The sequence below is a fragment of the Choristoneura fumiferana genome, chromosome 12, assembly GCF_025370935.1.
Source record: "Choristoneura fumiferana chromosome 12, NRCan_CFum_1, whole genome shotgun sequence".
Lineage (NCBI taxonomy): Eukaryota > Metazoa > Arthropoda > Insecta > Lepidoptera > Tortricidae > Choristoneura > Choristoneura fumiferana.
The window spans coordinates 3779077-3800467 of record NC_133483.1 but is presented as its reverse complement, the minus strand read 5'-3'; the positions used below and the strand labels follow the sequence as shown (position 1 = coordinate 3800467).

Sequence of the window (21391 nt, the reverse complement as noted above, 5' to 3'; positions counted from 1 at the left end):
GTTCAAATCTGTTAGGATGAGTGGAATGGCACAATACGAAATTCGATCTTCTTAGTTTAAGGTCAGAACGGAATGGCATTATTAGTCGCTGCGTCCGTTCGTTCGCCAGACGCACGTTTGACAACAACTGTGTGATTGAAACTCAGTGCGCGCAGCGATAAGCGACGCCCGTCATACAGTTTGCGATAATTCAGCGACAGTCGCTATTACGACACGTTCTATCTAATAACTAACTCTCGGCAAACAGACTTTAAAGTAGGTACCATCAGACAAAAATGCGGTCTACCACCCTAAAGTTGATAATCGTTTGCATTGAAAATACAAACTGAAATATAGATAATCAGCACTGGCAGGTCCTCGGTATTCCGTACCGCGTGCTATACCGCTACACCACTGCTGTCAATACAGACACGAATTTCCCCTGTGCACCTCATATCAAATTTATTGAAATAAAAAATACAAAAAGATTCCAAAACCAATCTTAATCGTTTGCATGTCATAAAACAATAATGCCAATAGACGTGTCTGTCAACTGTATTTTATTTATTTATTTATTTTTAAAGTTTGACTTTAGCGACTTATTCATTTGATAGGAACTTGTTTAAAAATTGATAGACCACTTATTTGTCTGATGGTACCACGAGTTTCTAATGCTTACCTTCATAAATATGTACAATATTAGGATGTCTGACGGAAGACATAATCTGCACTTCGCGCCTGATCCGGACAAGGTCGGCTTCCGATTCGATCTTGCATTTCTTTATAGTTTTTATGGCTACTTCCTGACCAGTTTTCTTGTTGATACCTAACTGCACCTTGCCGTACGTTCCTTGACCTAATTTTCTTACTATATCGAATCTGAAAATAACAAAGTTTAAATGTTAAGTAAGGTCTCGAGACAATACATACAATGCCTTCTCTTTTGCATGTTTTTTTAGGGTTCCGTATCCAAAGGGTAGAAATGGGACCCTATTACTAAGACTCGGCTGTCCTTCAGTCTGTCACTAGGCTGTATCTCATGAACCGTGATAGCTAGACAGTTACAATTTTCACAGATTATGTATTTCTGTTGTCGCTATAACAACAAATACTAAAAACAGAATAAAATAAATATTTAAGGGGAGGCTCCCATACAACAAACGTGTTTTTTTGCTTATCTCTAATGCTGTATAGATAATGGTACGGAACCCTTCGTGCGCGAGTTCGACACGCACGTGCCCGTTTTTTTTTTTTATACCAGCGCCTTGAAGAACCAGTCATTATCAAGAAGAATGCGCTGCAAAGAACTTAGCAAACTTTCAGTAGGATAGGTCAGATGTGACATCTCTACCTTCCGATCAACTCTACCTACGCGCAGAGACCGTATTGTCTAACGCGCTGACACATTCACCGTCTCTTTCTACCCTCGTCTTATACCGTGTGACAGAAAGAAGTGGTGAAAAGGGAAGTGGGACAATAAAGCCTTTGCTTTGAGTCATAATACACGTTTGAGAGACTTTGGCAGTTGTTATGCATCGAGCATATTGTTGTGATACGCATGCTATGACTCAAGGCGGACATAGGTAGAGTTGAGTGGGTAAGTCTCTAATCTTTCACGGGATTTCCAGAGCAGAGTTACAGTGCGTTTCCCGGAAGACTAGCGCTGGCTCCACCCGCATTTAATGCTGAGGCGGGACCATTTCGGGCACAAACAAATATTCATATATTTTTTTAGTATTTTCATTTTACTTTATTTTTATTTATTTTTTGCTTTATCCATAATTTGTGTCCCGAATAAACTTTTTCATTTTCAAAACTTTATCATTTAGCCGATATATCTCTGTGACAAAAGTATCTGGGAGTAGTCAAACAGGCCGCAAGGAACAGAATCTCAGACCTGTATGTCAGAAGAGCTGTAAAGATGCTGATAAAACTTGCGCGTTCAATGCACTTGCAATGAGCATACTAGCGAGCGAATGTTACATTAAAGGTAAAAGCTCACAAAATAAACAGGAGCGTTTCAGCGGGCAGGAGGTATTTCTAGAGACAGCCGGTGAAATTACTGGCACTTGAGGTATCCCATCTTAGGCCTCTAGGTTGGCGACGCATCTGCAATCCCCCTGGTATTTCAGGTGTCTATGGGCGGTGGTGATCTCTTACCATCAGGAGACACTTGCTCGTTTGCCATCCAGTCGAATAAAATAAATAAATAGACAAAACGACTCGTGGGCACTAACTCACAAAGGATGGGTACAGAACAATTTTCTACAAAATAGCGTGAGCTTCGTGAAACGTGAGCGAGGCTCGAGCTTAAGGCCCGTTAACATACATACATAATCAATTTGTACCGAGGTAAACCGATGCGTCACGCATAGTAACAGCTATTCCACTTTAAGCTCACGCGTTACTTTAAAACAGTGTTTAAAAAGAATAATATATCCTCTGTAACGTGTCCTGATTTAACTAGTCATAAACAGAGGGCCGAAATTAGAAAATCGAAGTTTGTATTGTACCGTCGTATGAAATAATATAAGCGTCAGAAGGAAGGAACGACACGAACTTCCGACTTTAGAATTTCGGAGTAGCACCGCAGGTAGGTATCGACCATCGGGTCGGTCATAAAAAACCACCTAAAGGCAGTATTAGTCCGTGAACACCCTGAAGACACCTAACGGGATAATGAATGTTCCTCTCCCGGCCTTTCAGCACACAGCTGAGGCAAGGATCTGCTGATAATAAGACTCTCCCAAAGGCGAAGGCCCCTTCTCACACGAATAGTTTTTAAATAATACTAAACGTATTTTTAGGGACAAGCTCGCCTTTGCGCTTGTCTCTATGTACTGTATTTCTATTTTTTTTTATGTGCAATAAAGAGTTTACATACATACATTTTTATTTCACACAAAGACAAAAAGCAAGGGTTTCGTGTCATTCATTAGTACTTCTGCCGATTCACTAAAAAAACTAGGCCATTGGAGGTCACCTACAAAATACGTCACACATTAAGGGAGGGGGTTGGCGATTTGTTGGGGGCTTAAGATGATCGAAATTGGTGACATAATTTATAGATGGCCTACTGTAATGGAAAATGAACTCATTTATTGGTAGTCGGCAGCTAGTAAAACTGCACGCTAAATACAAATTAAATGTATTTACAGTCTGCAGTTTGCAGATACGACGCAGATAGAATGCACTTACGATCCAGTTAGAATACAGTCCGTCTAGAATGTCCCCTATATGTTTTTAAGGCCAAAAACATTTTTCAGCCGGACAGGGACGATTGCTTTGTGTCAATTGCATCACACAGACTTAAACCGTGATTGCTTGTATACCTACTTGCAAAAAACTTTTTTTTTCACTCAAGAATAATACTGCATCGATTTGTAATACTTGAGCAATGTCTTGTACATTAGCTTTATTCGCGGAGAGCGAGGGCATCGATCACGGCCCACGCGCCGCTCTATGCGAACGGTATTTTACTCGTACAGTCGCCATCAGATATTTCGGATCGATCAAAGGTGGTCAAAAATATCGTCACATGCACTCTATTAAGGTATTAAAGTTAATGTTTCGATATTTTGACCATCTTGGCCGCTCCGAAATATCTGATGACGACTCTATTTCTAGGGCCAGTAGGACGAGTCAGATTGTTTGCACGCTCCGCTGTGGCAGATGTTAATGCAGGTGACCGTAAGCTACACTCAGATTCTGCATTTATCTGTTTTCTGCATCTGCATATATTTGTTTACACATGAAGTCACAATAGTACAGACGCGGAAGGAAGCGTTGCCTGACAATGAAATACACACTTTGCTTCTCCGCTGCCACCTATACTAGTTGTACTATTTTGTATTCTGTGTCTGCCTATACGTAAGTATGTTATAAACCTCCACAAACTAACGCTTGACTCAAATCCAGTCTATATTTCAATTTCCCAAGCACTTTTTATTTATAATTATTTTTGTATTTTTTAACACTTTTTAGACGTGGTCACCTTGTAATCTTTTTCACCTGGATTTTTTTACGTGCTGTATATAAACGTGTCTAAATTTGTACGCATTTGATACCGATTTAAGTAAATGAAACAAGTAAATAATCACCGTTCGTGACACTATAAACTTTTCAGCGAAAGTAGAATCCATTTAAAATGTAAGTCAACGTTATAGCTATTGTAGTACCCAGATCATATAACATTCATAGCATAGTCAGATGAAGTGTCGATGTTGATTCACGATTTAATTGATTGTCAAAATCGGCAATGACGCGGTGACGCAGGTCAATAGCTGTAATAGCAGCCTTACCGCCCACGGGCGCAAAAAGCGTAGGATGTACTTCCAGTTCAATCACTAGGCCAATGACGTATCCGTAAGGGATTATTTATTTCACCTACATACTACATAGCTGTAGCCAGTTGCTAAGTCAGCCTACACAATCAAGACTGGTGACCAACCTAACAAAAAAAACTATAACAGCTGCGACTTGGCATATCTAGTCAGAAAGTATCGAAGCGAAATTCGAAACAATAAAAAAATGTGATAAATTTTATGACTTCAAGACGTTTTCGTGTCTACCAGTTTCGCTATAAACCTATAAGTTATAAAAATTTAAACTGTTAAATCGGCTAAAGAATAAAGATAGAAATTAGAAAATGGAATGCCGTCACGAACATGATTTTGTATCACAAGACTTATAGTATTAACACGCGCACGGTCGCATTCGCATTTGCAATCACCATTCATTTCTATCTGTCAAACAGTTTAAGATGTTGATAGAAAGAGACGGAGAAACATCTGTAGATTCACCGCTGCACTCGGAAGACAATGATAAATAAATTTGAGTCATTCGCCAGTTGCCATTATGCGGATTCGTCTTAACGTTGATGAAATGATGAAGATTATATGAATCTGTATAATGCATGTTAGAGAACGGATCAAGTTATGTCTGTCTAAACTAAATGTCTACCAAATACAGCTTACGAAATCTGCAGACGAGGTTTGATAAGAAAATCATAAGTACCACAAAAGTCCAAGCGAAACGGACTCCGTAGGATCGACTCACAATCAGTTTAACGTACAAATATCGGCTGCATAGAAGTAGGACTTTCACTAATCATTGCAAAATCAGGTCATGCAGACATTTAATTTTGACCTAGGGCAGTAATGGATGAAAGAATAAAAATCCTTCGTGTATGTTTGTACCTCTGTTTGAGCCGCAGCCGGTGGTCGTGCAGACGGACGTCACCGGTGTTCTCGATGCCGTCCATGATATTGGACCGCTTGTTCTCTCCGACCACCATTGTGACTGTAAACAAACAATAGTAGATTAATTAAATTATCTAATATCGAACATACGTCAACGTGGCTGCACGCACATACGCCAGGTATGACCAGAGATGGGCGGTGCAAGAAGATGCTCTGTGCAAAAAAATCTATACGCGTATTCTATTTTTTTACCTGAAAATCACTAGGTTAATATCCTAGATAATATGTATATTTGAGTATTTTTAATAGCTGATATTCATTGTAATAATTTACATATTTATCTTTGACTTTCTGCAGCTGAACACTTTAGTATTTTGTCACAGTAAACAAAAAGTTAAAATAATAGAAAGCGAAGTATTAAAATTTAAAACTTTAGAACTTGGCTTTGCTCAGGATAAGGCTAACAACACTACTCGTAATTTCACAGGAAAACAAGGTAAGCACTGCGAACATAAAACTATTATTTGTTTTGTATTATTTTGCATTCAAATGTGACCAAAGGCTAGGCTAATCATTATTTAGATAACGGATCAGTTTTTGTCAAAATACTTGGTAGGTATTTCAGCAAAAAAAAACAATGACACGCGTGCTTTAAATTAAAGCATCGGTTTTATATCTTTACTGAAAAGCTGCTAAAATTCACATTATGGAGCTGTTAGAAGACAACCCCATGTACACTTTACTACTACGTTACTATACTATACTATGGATTAAATAATACCATCAAACAAATGTTATGTACACTACCTACATTAAATAATTAACAGATCTTATGGGAAGCGGTCTACCACCAAAACATGAACTAGCAATATACGCAAACGCATACCGGTGGAAATTTGGGGAAACACCTCAAATTGTCATATAGATAATCTATATATAGTAGATTCCAGAACAACTGACGATCTCTCGACTCGTTAGCACTGGATGTCAACATGCCTGCCACGCTCGCTTATAAGTTGGCATAGAGAGCAGTTTTCCCGCCTTGGGACATGTGATTTATGCACGCCGGTACTCGACGAATGTTAATACGCTAATGAAGCAAGGGTGTGAGGCGCCATCGCGCGGAACGTCAACGGCGCTTCGCAATTTACTAGATATTTAACCAACTATTTTTTATTTATTCTACTGGATGGCAAACGAGCAAGTGGTTCTCCTGATGGTAAGAGATCACCACCACCCTTAAACATCTGCAACACCAGGGGTTTTGCAGATGCGTTGCCAAGCTAGAGGCCTAAGATGGGATACCTCAAGTGCCAGTAATTTCACCGGCTGTCTTACTCTCCACGCCGAAACACAACAGTGCAAGCACTAATGCTTCACAGCAGGATTAGCGCGCAAGGTGGTGGTAGCAATCCGGGTGGACCTTGCACAAGGTCCTACCACCTGCATCCAAACAATACAGTACAGATATTCCCTATTGAGCACCGCAAATCAGTACCGATTACAGAAAGAAAATGTTACAGTAACATCGCATTGCCTGATAAAGAAAATTAGTATGACGATATTCGATGAGTATGCCTACTGAATGAAATGGTGCGAATGGTTGGAAATTACTTAGTTACCTAGTTAGTTACCTAGTTTATATTATAGGATAAGTTTGATAGGTTAAAATTGCATGAAAACTGAGCGCGTCTCGCCATCAAACGTAGCAGTTTGGCGAGAATATATAATGTGTAGTACCTAAGTTGTAATTTGAATATATAAATAAATTAAAAAAAAAAACTAGTATGTACTTCTTTCTATTGCAAGGACGCTTGGAAGAGATCACTCTGAAGCGATACGGGAGGGTTTACTCCCGGTACTGAGTTTGTTATGGCGAGAATCCAGTACCAGGTGAAAACCCTAACGGCTACCTATTGCTTAGCTTATGGCCGATTTTTCAATCCTCAGATAAACGGTCAAATAGTTAACAGACCAATAAAGTTGGCCGTCGAAGGGACAGATAAACTTATTCCTCAGGTAGTCGACTTACTCGATGCAAAAATTCAATTCTTTGCTATCTGTCGAATAAATACTATCTGATTGTTTAACTGAGGATTGAAAAATCGGCCGTTAGAAAAAATCTATGTACCTGTGTTTTCTGTACTGCTTAATATGTTAGAAATTCGATACAGTAAAGAGTTCTTGTATTTATTGTAGAGTTCGAGTAAGAGGATTATTGACATATTGTATTGCAAGAGTGTTCGAGAATATTGTATTAGAGGAAGGATCGCTCGAAATGCTCATAAGGACTCGTTGTCACAACAACACTCAATAAAGCAAGAGTGCTTTTTGAACTCGGTATTTAGCGGAAAGGAATCCTGATGTATCGACCACCATCACATTAAGAATTACATCTTGTCGCGCGCGCTTTAGTAAGTGCCACTTCTCCTTTTCTCCCGCCACCCTTTTGACATCCTGAAAAAAACTAAATAATAAGTGTCTTCCAAACAATTCAATTGGAAAACAATTTTTTTGTTCACGTGTCCGCTTCATCATCATCATCCCAGCCTATATACGTCCCACTGCTGGGCACAGGCCTCCTCTCAGAATGAGAGGGCTAGGGCCGTAGTTCCCACGCGGGCCCAGTGCGGATTGGGAACTTCACACACACCATTGAATTGCTTCGCAGGTTGTGCAGGTTTCGTTGCACGATGTTTTCCTTCACCGTAAAGCTCGTGGTAAATTTCAAATGTAATTCCGCACATGAATTTCGAAAAACTCAGAGGTGCGAGCCGGGGTTTGAACCCACGACACTCTGCTTCAGAGGCGATAGGTCAAACCACTAGGCCACCACGGCTTCAACTTGGGCAAAATGATTCGTATGTCCGGCTGTTCTCCTACATTATTTTTCAACCGATTCGTATAAAATTTTATGAGCACGTTCGATCATTTATGGACTTTCATTCCGTTTTTTGCAATTTATTTAAGATAACGGAGCCCTGGGGGTTGAAAAACTCAAGTTAAGCACTAAGCAGCAACGGCCGCCATCAGGTTAGGCTTTGGGTTGAGACCGCCTTCGCAAACTGCTCCGCTTCTTTAATAATACTTTTTAAAATAATTGCCAACTGTCCAGAATAAATGGCATTTACTTCTAATGACATAATGTACATGCCATTTGTTGGATTCGGCTTCTGTTTACTCTTGGCACAAGATCTACTATAAAACAGCTTAGTGCAATATTGTATTGCAAAAATTCGATGTACGTACAAAAGTAGCTATAACCGCACAGCTATTCTCGCAAAAACCGCTAAAGGAGTCTTTATGAGGTGTCGTTTTCATGTTTGTTTTTTTTTTGTTGTCTATTCTTATTTTTAAATTTTATTGTGCTGTGTCTTTTTGAATGTGAATAAATGTCTTCTTTCTTTCTTTATGAAATTGTTGATGAAACACAAGTACTTGATTCAGTTTCCTCAACATCCGTAATAAACTTCGGACATCTCGAGAAAGATCTTCTAAATATTTTCAACGCTATTTATTTTTCCGCCACCTGCGTCGAGACCGCGGGTGATAAAAGATTGAGGCCAACACTCAAGACACTAGAAACTTGCTGCAGTCTACCTGCAATGCTACAAAGTTTACATTACCTAAAAAAAAACTCGTACCTCAAAATAAATATTTTTTCTGAGTGTCCACCTTATCAAGGTTCAATTTTGTTGACATATTGATTTTAGATACGAGATTTTTTCAAAGTACCTAGTGACGATATCAGCCGTAGGACGACCACTATTGGAGAACATAGGCCTCCCCCATAGACCTCCAGTTGCTTCGGTTGGAAGCGGCCTGCGTCCATTGTGAAAACGATCCCCCGTGACTTATATTACTTGAATTTTATTTTTCATATGTTAATGGCGTGTTATGTGTGTTATCCTTAGTTTCATTACTTTTAGGTAAGTGCAGTCCAGTGAAAATCTGAGCCACGGCTTGCCGTGGGTTATGCTGAGCGGAGTCCTATTTAGCGTCATGTATGTCTCATGTTTTTTTCTTTTCTTCCGTGATGTGATTGTGATGTTTCATGGCGTTAAATAAATTTATTTTCTTTCTTTCTACATCACTACTTCGCACTTAGCAGTGCTAACACGTCCTTGCTATTACCATGGACCAAAGCAATGTAGGAGAAAGTATTTAGTATTCATCACATCATCTTTGACTGGTTGGTGCTTGTGAAACGAAACTTAACCGTGGTAGCCTATTAGTTTGACATATGGCCTCTCAAATTCGTTTTGTACCGTCCCTCTCATTCTCGTATTAAATAATATTAGCATCAGCGGGACGGCACGATATGTAGTTGGAATTTTGCACTTCGTAGTATAGGGCCAGAGTAAGTGTCAGAGAGACCGCACGACACGAACTTCGAGTTTCGAGTTTCGTAGTAGCCCTGCTGCAGCGCTCGTAACTGCAGGTCTACTACGAAACTCGAAGTTCGTGTCGTGCGGTCCCTCTGACACTTATACTATTTAATACGAGAGCGAGAGGGACGGTACGATACGAACTTCGAGTTTCAAGTTTCGTAGTAGCCCTGCTGCGCGGGCAATAGCAACAGGAAGCAACACTAGCGCTACCTAGCCTCATGGCAGCGCTAGTGAGCACCATTTCTGTGATATTGAATAACCTAGCGCCCAAATTTGCACGGCCCTTCATAAATATCATAATAACTCTATCGGTAAACCGACGATAAACCAGGAATGTCGGAGGTTCGGCAAATCTATTACCTGATTGTCTATTCGTCTGCCTACCCTTGTTGCTAAAGCTGGCGGGTACGTTCGAGAGGAACTGGAGCTACCTGCCAGAGGTACACGCCAATCAAGCGAAAAACCGTGGGTTCGAACCTGGACTTATACATCTGAGTTTTTTCAGGATTTATGTGCGAAATTACATTTGAAATTTACCACGAGTTTAACGGTGAAGAAAACCATCGTAAGTCGTAACCTGCACTCACCGGCGAAGAAATTTAATAGTGCGTGTGAAGTTCACAATCCGCAAAAAAGGCCAGAATGGCATATCAGCAAGCTCGAAAAACATATCTCTCCTTCGAGCAGTCGGTTAAGAGTAAGGGGTGTCGCTCGGCGTAAGTTAACACATTTTGTAAATATTTGTGACAAGCCAGTTCACGCCCCAAGTCGCGTGTTAATTTTCATTAGCAAGTGATTAATGTTATCGTTAACCCTCCATTACCTTCCCTACACCGAGCTTATTTATTTAACACTCGTTGCGTTGAACATGTAATTATACGAGACCAGGAAAATGTGTGACTGGTGAATTAGTTTAAGATATGCGTCAATTTATTGTATAGAATAAATTTTCGTTGCATTCGAATGCTAATTTTCCTGTTCATTGATATGGGGCATAGATTGTTACACACAGTAACGTTTTGCATCATAAATCAATGTAATAAATTAACCGTTTCCCGCAAAACTAAACACATTACACGTTTCTTTTTTCTCCGTGCCTCTTCCCATAACATTTGATGAACATGTTTCCACTTTTCGGCTGTCATTTCGCACTTTTAATAAAAGTATGGATTACGTTTTTGCCACTCAATAGTGTCAATAGTAAACCAGGTAGAAATCAGTATCTGTTCCTCGCTGATAATTTACGAGGTTGAAACAATAATGGTTTGCACGTGTTAGCCGCTCAAGTGTGCCGCGCTGTGATCGCGTTAACGACGCATCTGGGCCAGTTATAAGATAGGTGTCAATGTCTGTCGGTCGGAAACCCCACGGTCACTCAATGACATTGACGTATTAACAGTCACGTCCTGAAAAATGCGGCGCAAGTAGCCAATTAATATGTGGAATAGTGTGGGGCCGGAGTCTCGGCGGCTCTATAAATACCGCATATCATTCCCCTAGCATGCTTACACGTTTGCGCTCTCTCTCCCTCGCGAGATTGTCGTTTACTTGAAGAAATGTGTAGGTAATTCTGTCCCGTGCACCTATGTCACGACCTCATGCATCCTCCACCGAAGTCGCCGCCGACGCCGTCTCCGCCCGGCACCAGCGACACAAAAAAGCAGCGTCGTAAATCTTAACATCAATCTTGACGTCACAATATGTTGATGCCGTCAACCCACGATCGGGTTTACTGTCTACAATTCTGTTTCGCAAACCATTTCAAACGAAATCGAAGATAAATGATTCAGGTTTACGACAAAATCTAGGTATATAGTCTTTCAACATAATGCAGCCTACTACTTACGATTTACTTCCCACAGATGTGAATTTATAAACTTAAAGTATCTATTTTTATATCGGAAATATGTTGTTCTGCCTTTTAAAAGTGTAAAGTGCACGTATGTACAATTACTTAGTTAGTTTTTTGATTAAATCAGGTATTCTATGTTGTACGTGTACACAGGCATTCTTTGTATGCAAATGCGGTCTGTTGCTACATCAAACCATTGACATCCCGTAGAGTACATGACCTGAACAAGTACAGTATCCGCATGCTAATATTCTAACTGTTCCAATGACGCAGATCCACATATTAGCGACGCAGTTGAACAAAACACACGACACCATTAAAGCATCGATTCGCGGCTGTCGGATTGGGACAGTGGGCCAATTCCGAGTGAATCCCGGAAGCTAGGCGGGCCGGGCCGGGAGTGCTCCAACGTCAGAGTCGACTCGGCACACTCGGCAGAAGCCACGAGCGATCGCGCTATTTTTGTCCTCCCACCAGTTGAATAACCTCCAATCAACTATTCGCAGTTGCCTAGGAATCCACTAGTACCCACACAACTATCAGTCATCGGTACGTTTCTTTCTAAAAATACTCTTTACCATTATTCTCGGGGAATCGTATTGTTAATTTAGGTCGTTACTAAACCGAGATGGGTGGAGTAAGGAGCAAACACTTGAGCACGAACGATGGCCCTGTGCTGACAGGGGCGCAAGCTAAAACAAGGTTGAGATGCGACTTTTACAAGCTTGTCCATCGTCGGCTGTTCTACTTCTTGCGTTGGCGGGAAGACATTCATAATATAATCTTACTTCAGACATGTGCAGCGTTTAAAAATGGGGAACGCCGAAGTTTGAAGATAGACTGATATTCAGGAAGCTATTTGTCTAATGCAGTGAAAGACAAACATGCTTTAGGTAGGTACTTAGGGTATGATACGGTACCGGAAACAAGAGGAGGATATCTCGCTCTCATAGCGTATCGTTATTCATTAGTTAAGCTAATAAGCATTTTCCTAAACACCTACATCGCGTGTTACTGATTGCAAATGTGCCACCATCCAAACATACTCAAGCCAGCCAAACAAAATACTTTCATCAGTCACTGATAGGATGCGTGCGAGATGGGATTTTGTGTTGAGGTTGGTGTACCAGCAAAAATTTTAGAGTAGTCAATACTAAACTAAAGCTAAATAGTAAGACTAAGTCAATACTAAGACTAGGAAGTATTGATATTTTTGAGAGAACATTTTCAAGGGTGAGTGCGTTATAATCGTGAGTTGAGTGTTTCATGATTTTTTTTTAATTAAAGCTAAGTTCAAAATTTAATTCAGAAAAGCCACAAGCCACAAGTCTCTTCGAAAACAACACTTAAATTAAGGATAGTTTTTTTGCTACTGCATGTAAAATAAATAATTCACTAGTGTTTTGTTAGTAAATGGGAAATAATTTATTCAGAAAAGACATTACGGCAAGAATATTGGGTCGTCGGCAGTATGTCTGTAGATACGGTAACTATATTATAAACATAGGAGCGTAATGACGCAGTTCTATGCATATTTTTGACGTAAATCTTTATAATTTGGCAAAGAGTCCCGTACCGAGTTAGAATTTAAGCCGATGACTGAACAAGAATAGAACATAATTCCTAACCGCTGACTCAACTGCGCTAAATGTCCATAATGCGGGTAATTGCGTTGGTAGCGATGAGAGATAGTTATTTGTTTGTTTGAAAAAGTTAATGATGTACATGTACTGTACACGTGTGACCTATTTAACTTTTATTTTCAGTTAGGTAGGTGGTGTTTATTCACACTAAACTAGTCAGATGGTCGTTTACACATTAGGGCTGCTAGCGCGACCGGCTCTATACCACGAAGTGCAAAATTCGGACTTCGTACAGTCAAGGGCAAAGATATCGACACGACCAAAGTCGCAAAAATATGTATACACAGCCTTAATGTTAAGTGCATAAAGTATACATATTTTAGTAACTTTGCGCGTGTCGATATCTTTGCCCTTGACACGAACATCGCAAACGTTCCGCTAGACGCTGTTATTTTTATATAAGAGATTGAGAGGAACGCGTACGATGAGAACTTCGATTTTCAAATTACACTAGTAGTACAGAACATAGACGGTCTAAGCTTTAGACTCTAAGGCCGCGAACTGGATGTCAACGAGCAGCGGCGACGCAAGCGTTTCTCCGTTCATTGCGTTACCATTGTGTGGCGAAACCTGGCAGAATTGTTTTTTTTTTTCAAAGCATAAATTGCATTCCAATTTCCGAAAACCGAAGCTACCGGCCGACCGATCGATGGTGTCTTCTCAACCTCGACATTGGCGTAATCATTGATACCTAGTACTGATAGAGCTGTTTTTATTCGAATTGTATTGCTTCATAACTCTTTATAACGTTTAAAGCTTTTGTGGCTTCAACAATCAACATCTTTGGATTGGCTTTGGCATCTTTCGCAGCCTAACTAACCTAAGGGCTGTCTCAGACAAGGCGAGACTTCCCCGCTTCGATCGCAGCGCACATTCCGCTACGTCTAGACTCGTCTCGACTCACGAAGGATAGTTCGAAGAATCTTTGAATCGTACAGTAGAAATTGTTTATGACGCCTTCAAAGGGACCCGTAGATTACGGTCGTTAGAGTGGATAGTCTTTGTTACAAATGTAATGCATAATGGCTTTCCATCTTATTTTATTGGAAAAGTTCGTATTTATCGCGCTCTCTCAATTAGATTGAGTACCCATCGTACAACCGTGTGGACATTTGACTCTAAATAATAAAATTCCATATGAATGGATATGAAAATGTCACTAATTTACATTTAATTCATACTTACTAATTAGTTACTAATTTACTAATACTATTACTAATTATGACTAATTACTATTACTACAATATTATAAATGCGAAAGTGTGTTTGTGTGTTTGTATGTTTGTCCGTCTTTCACGCCGTAACGGAGCGACGGATCGACGTGATTTTTGGCATAGAGATAGTTGATGGGCCCGAGAGTGAAATAGGCTACTTTTTATCCCGGAAAAATGCACAGTTCCCGAGGGAACAGCGCGCGATAACCGAATACCACGCGGGCGGAGCCGCGGGCAAAAGCTACTACAATAATAAAATAATCGATTGGCACTACTACGGGTGCCACCATACTGATTCTGAAATCAAGTGCACAATCGATTCCGATAGTTTTTCATACTCAGGTAGGAAAAATCATATTTTTTCCAAAATTGAAAAAAAAGGAAAAGTATAGTTTTTTAGAAGGCCCATTTTGGATAGGTAAAGACATGACAGAGTTTTGTTTTTACCAATCCCAGTCCGCTCACTAATCGCGTGCATCCTCTGCATTGTATACAGTTTTGATTTTTTTATGATAGGGATAGGGGGATATGAAGGGGAACGAGCAGGCAGGTCACCTGATGGAAAGAAATCATCGCCGCCCATGGACATCCATAACATAAGCTGAGTTACGGATGCGTTGCTGGTCCTTTGAGAAACGAGTAGTTTCGTTTACTTACGACTATCTATGTACAGTCAAGGAATTTAATTCATGGGCCACCATGGAACCTTTTCAAAGGAAAAGTCATTACCACTTTCCTTGTTAATTAATGCGATGTCACTACGACGTTTACTGTGAAATGATTCCATGGTGGCCAATGAATTAAACTCCTTGACCATACTTAAAAAACGTGTTGTGTAATTTACTAAACTGTTTATATAAATACTAGGTGTTGTACGCGACTTCTTCCGCGTAGTATTCGTTTATCGCTATCCTGCGGGAAATATGCCATTTTCCGGGATTAAAAACTACCATGTGACTTTTTTTATTTTTTTATTTGACTGGATGGCAAACGAGCAAGTAGGTCTCCTGATGGTAAGAGATCACCACCGCCCATAAACATCTGCAACACCAGGGGTATTGCAGATGCGTTGCCAACCTAGAGGCCTAAGATGGGATACCTCAAGTGCCAGTAATTTCACCGGCTGTCTTACTCTCCACGCCGAAACACAACAATGCAAGCACTGCTGCTTCACGGCAGGATTAGCGAGCACTATCTGTACACCGAATTTCATCTAAATCGGTTCAGCGGTTTAGACATGATTGAGTATTGAGTAACAAACATCCAACCATCTTCACAAATTTTCACATTTATAATGTTAGTAGGATGTCTGAGTAAAAATGCGTCTTAGTAACTTTAAAATACGCTGATTATAATAATTTTACGTTTATTCAATAGGTATTTGTATTGACTAAAATATGTATAATGTTATTTTAGCAGAGGTCGCGCCACGGGAAAGGCCGAAAATTATCGAACAGGGTTTTACCATACATCCGTTTCAGAGAGACATTTCAAGGAATCATAAAAAACCAAGTGATTCATTAAAAAGTTATTTTTTAACTATGTTTTATCTGTACATATCTATAGGTAAGTAACCATATGCAAAACACGTTAAACTGTCATAGAAAACAATTATAACTAGAGAATAATTAAACCAGACTCGCAAACTGAGGGTTCCCTTCTGTACAAATTTGTTGGTATATTCAATATACATGTCAAAGCTAGACTGAAAAAAAGTTAGCATAGCCTGCTTCTTAACAAAACGTATGTTGTGAGGGCTACGATGTAGGGATCAATTTATATTGGTTGCTTAGGACTAACTTATTTTTAATTTAATTTTATTTTTATTAATTGGTACTGCAGCAATATTGCATATATTGATATTGCAGCTGTCTATGTACATATGGTTCTTGAGATACAGGATACAGCCCTGTGACGGACAGAAGGTCGGACGGAGAAACAGTGTAGCAACATTAATAAGGTCCAGTTTGACACCCTTCAGGTTAACTATACATTACAAAATTCTGAAAACATTGAATTTAATCTTGTTACGTAGGAAACCTAATTTTTTAAATCGTTTATTACAATTTGATTCTATTACCAAAACAAAATATTACTAAACTTCTATTAACTTTACATCACATTACAATGTGGACACACCTTAAGATAAACATGCCTCACTCAGTACTTAACAATGCAGCTCAGTTTGTACACATTTATTGTTTTTAAATTGATGAAAAATAAAAAACAATGCAATGACTGCTCTGGGGCTGCCTCATGCCATGCTCGCTCATTCACCAGGGTAAAGTTTAAACTTCATGGTTGCTAGGGACGGATATTATGGAAGTTAAGGAGCTTCGTAATATATCCGACTATTAAAGGTCTGCACTTCGGATAAATTTTAAACCATGATTGATTATTTTGATGTTAGTTCCGTTAATATTAAATCTGAGGTTAAAATTAAAATAATTGACACTTGGGGAATCCATCCATGTCTACTGTTCGCATTTTTGGTATTTTCTGATTTGAGTAATGTTAAATGTGTTATGAGCCTGTATTAAATTTAATATATGGATATCATTAGCAAATTGAAATTTACTATAATTTATAGGAATGTTTTTTCGTGAACTCCATCTCATATTCCGATAAATCAGATTTAAAACCTTCAGCTTAGACATTACATCCATAGTGCTAGGTTTTAAATAAATAAAAAGCATAATATTATGGGCTTCACTTGTCTGTGTTACTGATTATGCTATGTTTTAATATTTTGGATTGGAAATCTTTTTGTGAAGTTCATATATTTTTGTTTTGAGAAATGTAAGTATTTACAGTCAAAACCATTAATAGTGACACCAGTTATAACAACAAATCAGATAAAACAACCAAAAGAAAAAATCTCAACATAATCTTATATACTAAAGTAACGCACTGGTTACATGGTTGGTCATGTGTATAATTAATAACCAAATATTGCTGTCCTCAATGTTGTTAGAAACAGTTTTGACTGTATTAAAAAGTGCATAAGTAAGTCTCATCTAATTAATTAGCATACATCGGGAATACCTGTTTTTCTATGCTGCTATCAATTTTGTTATTGCACCTCGTAATTTTTGCAGAAGTTTTTGCAGGTGGTAGGACCTTGTGCAAGGTCCGCCCGGATCGCTACCACCATCTTGCTCGCTAATCCTGCCGTGAAGCAGCAGTGCTTGCACTGTTGTGTTTTGTCATGGAGAGTAAGACAGCTGGTAAATTTACTGGCAGTCATTAACCACAGGTTAGGTACCCTGTAGCAAGGATAATGGCAAGCAAAATTCATGCAAATTACATTTGGTAAGAACTAAATTTAAGCCTTTTAATATATATACTTTTTCCTATGGCATGCCAATTAACATAACCCCTGTTTCACCATCCATTGATTAAATTTATCCATCAAATAAAATTAGTCAATGGGTGGTGAAACAGCCCCCAAATGTTATTTCTCTAAATCTGCATTTCTTGAACTTTGCGCTGCTGTGGGTCCCAAGCAGATATTAGTTGATCTGCAGACATTTTCATAAGCTACTCAATGAGTAAAACCAGCTGTTTCGGTCTAAGACCCCAGTTTGGGTAACTTAGGCAGCCACAACCCTAATATTTTCAATATTTCAATTACTCCCTAAGAACTACAAATAATTTAAGGATGCATACCAGATGAGGAAATAAACAGGTACTCATTATAAATTATTTGTAAAAACATTTGTAGCGTTTTCTAAACAATTACATACTAATGCATAATTGTATGTTGTTTTTTTTATATGATAGGGAGAAAACAAGCAGGCGGGTAACCAACCTAAAGGAATGCAATCACCGCCGCTCATGGACATCCATAACATAAGCTGAGATACAAGTGAAGCAAAAAAAAAAACTTGTTTATCATCAAAATCGCATTCTAAATAGCATTTAAAATTTGATTTTTGTAGTAAAACAACTAGTTTTTTTTTTGTGTTACTTCTGTACTTAAGCAGCGATGTACTTATTATTTGAGAAATCCATTACACAGTTCAAGTGTACATTGGTTACAATGGGGAGCCAATGTATCAGTCAATATTTACATTTACTATCTAATCTCACAGCAAACAAATCAATTTACCACAGATATTCTATAAAGAATGTAAAAGATAAGCTTTGTGAGTAAATAAATAAAGATAATCTGTTTTGATTTCTTGAATTAAACTGTCTTTATTGATTTGGAAATTCAATAAATCATTTAGAAATACATGCCAAATTAGTGCCAATTGGAATCGTAAATGAATCATGCTACTGTTTACAGCAGCGTGCCTGCTGATGTCATGGAAGCAAAGCACCCAATAAATAAGATACTGAGTAGGCATAAGTCCCAATAAAGACTCAACGCGAGAATTAAGCACGTACAGTACTTCCGAGAACTTCACATTTATTAATAAACATATGCTATGCTACCAAAAAGAAGGCCACCTCATGAAAATCACTCTACCAAGAAAGTGAACTGGGACTGGAGTTTTGACATTCTTATGTAATATTAGCTTATTATTCTACTATTACTTATAAAGAATGATATTTAAAGATATATGTGCAAATTTTGACGTATGAAATTTTATAAATATAAGTGTACATTTAGGAAAAATACCTTGATTTTATGTGTAATCCAATATCCAGATGAAAGTCGCAGTCCTGTTTACACACGTTTATCACTGTCATTCATTTAAACCAACACACCATCACAATGTAGCACTACACAAAATTTTCACTTATAATTATTAAAATTTGTGAAATATCAGATAATGCGCCATTTTTGCAATATATCCGAAGGACAGCGGTCGGCAATCGCTGCCATCTTTTTTGTTTCATATGTCTTCTAATTATAGTACTAAAACGAACTCTGGTGATATATTTTAAGAAACTAGAAACTTTTTAATACAAAACTGATGGTCAGCGACATCTAGCCGTTATACAGGACAAAAATAAACTTGGCAAACTTTTCTAGATGGCGGTGGAGACTCTGCACGCTACTTCTATTCGCCGCTAGATGCCGTTGTAAACCAAAAAAAACATGTAGAGTCATAAAAGTTTAGGAATACTATCTGCCGCTAGATGTCGGTAAGGACAATGAAATTAAAAAATGGTAGAGTCTATTTATTTACTATGAAATTTTAAATTATAATGCACAATGTCTGCGACGGACAGCCGGCGGGCTTAAAAAAAAATGTTCAGGCTACTTTTGACTCTTCATTGCTAACATTAGCTGCTATTCCTGACCACGTCTATCCAAAAATTACATCCAGCTGGTACCGGTTACCGTCGACAACAAGCATATATATTAATAATTTCGTCCAGGGGTACGGTAGACTCGAACGAAATGCACATCAAATTGAAGAGCGTAAAAAATTAGTCGATCCGAGTCGACAACATATATCCGCAAAATTCGGATTATGGAGAATTTCGTTAAATTCTAATGGCACTGACAAACAAACCGTAGTCGCCATCTGGGTAGTTAATAAACGTTCCGTTTCATACTAGCTAGCTCTTAGATACGGCTCGCCTTCAACACATCGCGTGCGTCACGCCAAAAAGTATCCATTACAAAAGAACTGTGACTCATGTGACTGTGTAAAAACGAAACGTCTTGCCGGAAAACTTGAATGGATCTTATCAAAACTCAAAACTATCACCAACTACCTTCAACTATAATATCTCAGTTGTTGACGTTTGTTCGAGTCGACAACTTGTAGGTAGAAAATTCGATTTAGCGAGTATTTCAATAAAAATGGAATAAATTACTGAGTATATATATAATGGCGTTGCGAAGTAAACATGTCAAAGTCATCACATCAAAGTGGCGTGAGTGTCACGTCATCACGTGTCACAGGTTTGCATTTCGTTCTCCATTGTGACCTTTTAAGGGCCCCACACACGGTACGATTCGTCGATTTTCATCAGATCGATCGTACAGACGGATCGTACCTTATATGGGGCCTTTAGGTCTAATTTCTTTGATTATGAGACAGACATACGTAGTCGGTCCAAAAGTTCTGTCACTGGCACATTATTTTAAATTTAAAACATGATTTTAAGAAAATTTGATTGAATTCCATTTTTGAATGTTTTTCAATTATTTTAAAACAATAAACAGTCATTCGCTGCAATTTCTCACGATGGAGTGGACGTTGAAAGAAAACCGAATAGCTGTTTTAGCATTGCACCGCTGTGGGCACTCGCCAAGTACCATTTTCAAGTTGCCTCAAAAATGTAAATATAACGCTTAGGTTTGTGTACCGTACGATTGACAGGTACAATGAAGTCTCCAGTGTTGAGGACAAGAAAAGAATTGGCCGGCCTCGCTCCGTACAAACCCAGCAGTGATCAAAGCGATCAAGGCACGCATAGCAAGAATCCTGTCCGAAAACAGAATGACAGATGGCTTTGCAGATGGGTGTCAGTAGAAAAACCGTCAAAAAGGTTTTAAACGAAGATCTTAGTCTGCGAGCATACAAAAAATAGAGTGGACACTTACTTAATGCCCGTCTAAAAACAATAAGGTTTAAAAGATCCCGGAAGTTGTTAAAGCGGTACGCGAAAAAATCGACACCGTGATATCCTCTTTACAGACGAAAAGATTTTCGATATTGAAGAGAAGTACAATAAACATAATGATAGAGTGTACGCTAGGAGCTCTGAAGAGTATTCTCTGATCTTATTACGGGCCAACTGAGGTTCATTTTTGCGAAAAAGGGGTCAAAATCAGTGCGAAAGTGTACCAAGAGACGGTTTTGGAGAAGCATGTCAAAGATCTGCCCAACACGCTATTTTCAGGTCATAATTTTGTGTTCCAGCAGGATTCTGCGCCAGCACACAAGCCAAGACCACTCAAGCCTGGTTTGCCGTCAAAAAATCGGCTTATAAGACACGAAGATTGGCCTTCCCCAGTCCGAACCTTAATCCTCTGGACTTTTTAAATTTGGCAGGTCTTAGAGGGGAGGTCTGTGCTAAACCCATAAAAATTTGGAGAGCCTGAAGTCATCTTTTTAAGAAAAGCAGTCGCTGAAATAGACATGAAAATGGTGCGTGCTGCGATAGACGACTGGCTGCGCCGATTAAGGGCCTGTATTAAAAA

The 21391-nt window shown here is 38.9% G+C and overlaps 1 protein-coding gene across 1 annotated transcript in view; it reads right to left on the bottom strand.

The window, feature by feature from the left end:
• The window catches only part of LOC141433127 (uncharacterized), a 44376-nt gene extending 25364 nt beyond the window's left edge, over positions 1 to 19012 (bottom strand). Inside the window, 3 exon segments of the mRNA XM_074094975.1 lie at positions 659 to 858; positions 5178 to 5280; positions 18908 to 19012. Coding sequence (XP_073951076.1) covers positions 659 to 858; positions 5178 to 5275 — 298 coding nt within the window. The 5' untranslated portion in view covers positions 5276 to 5280; positions 18908 to 19012.
• Positions 19013 to 21391: the final 2379 nt, after the last annotated feature.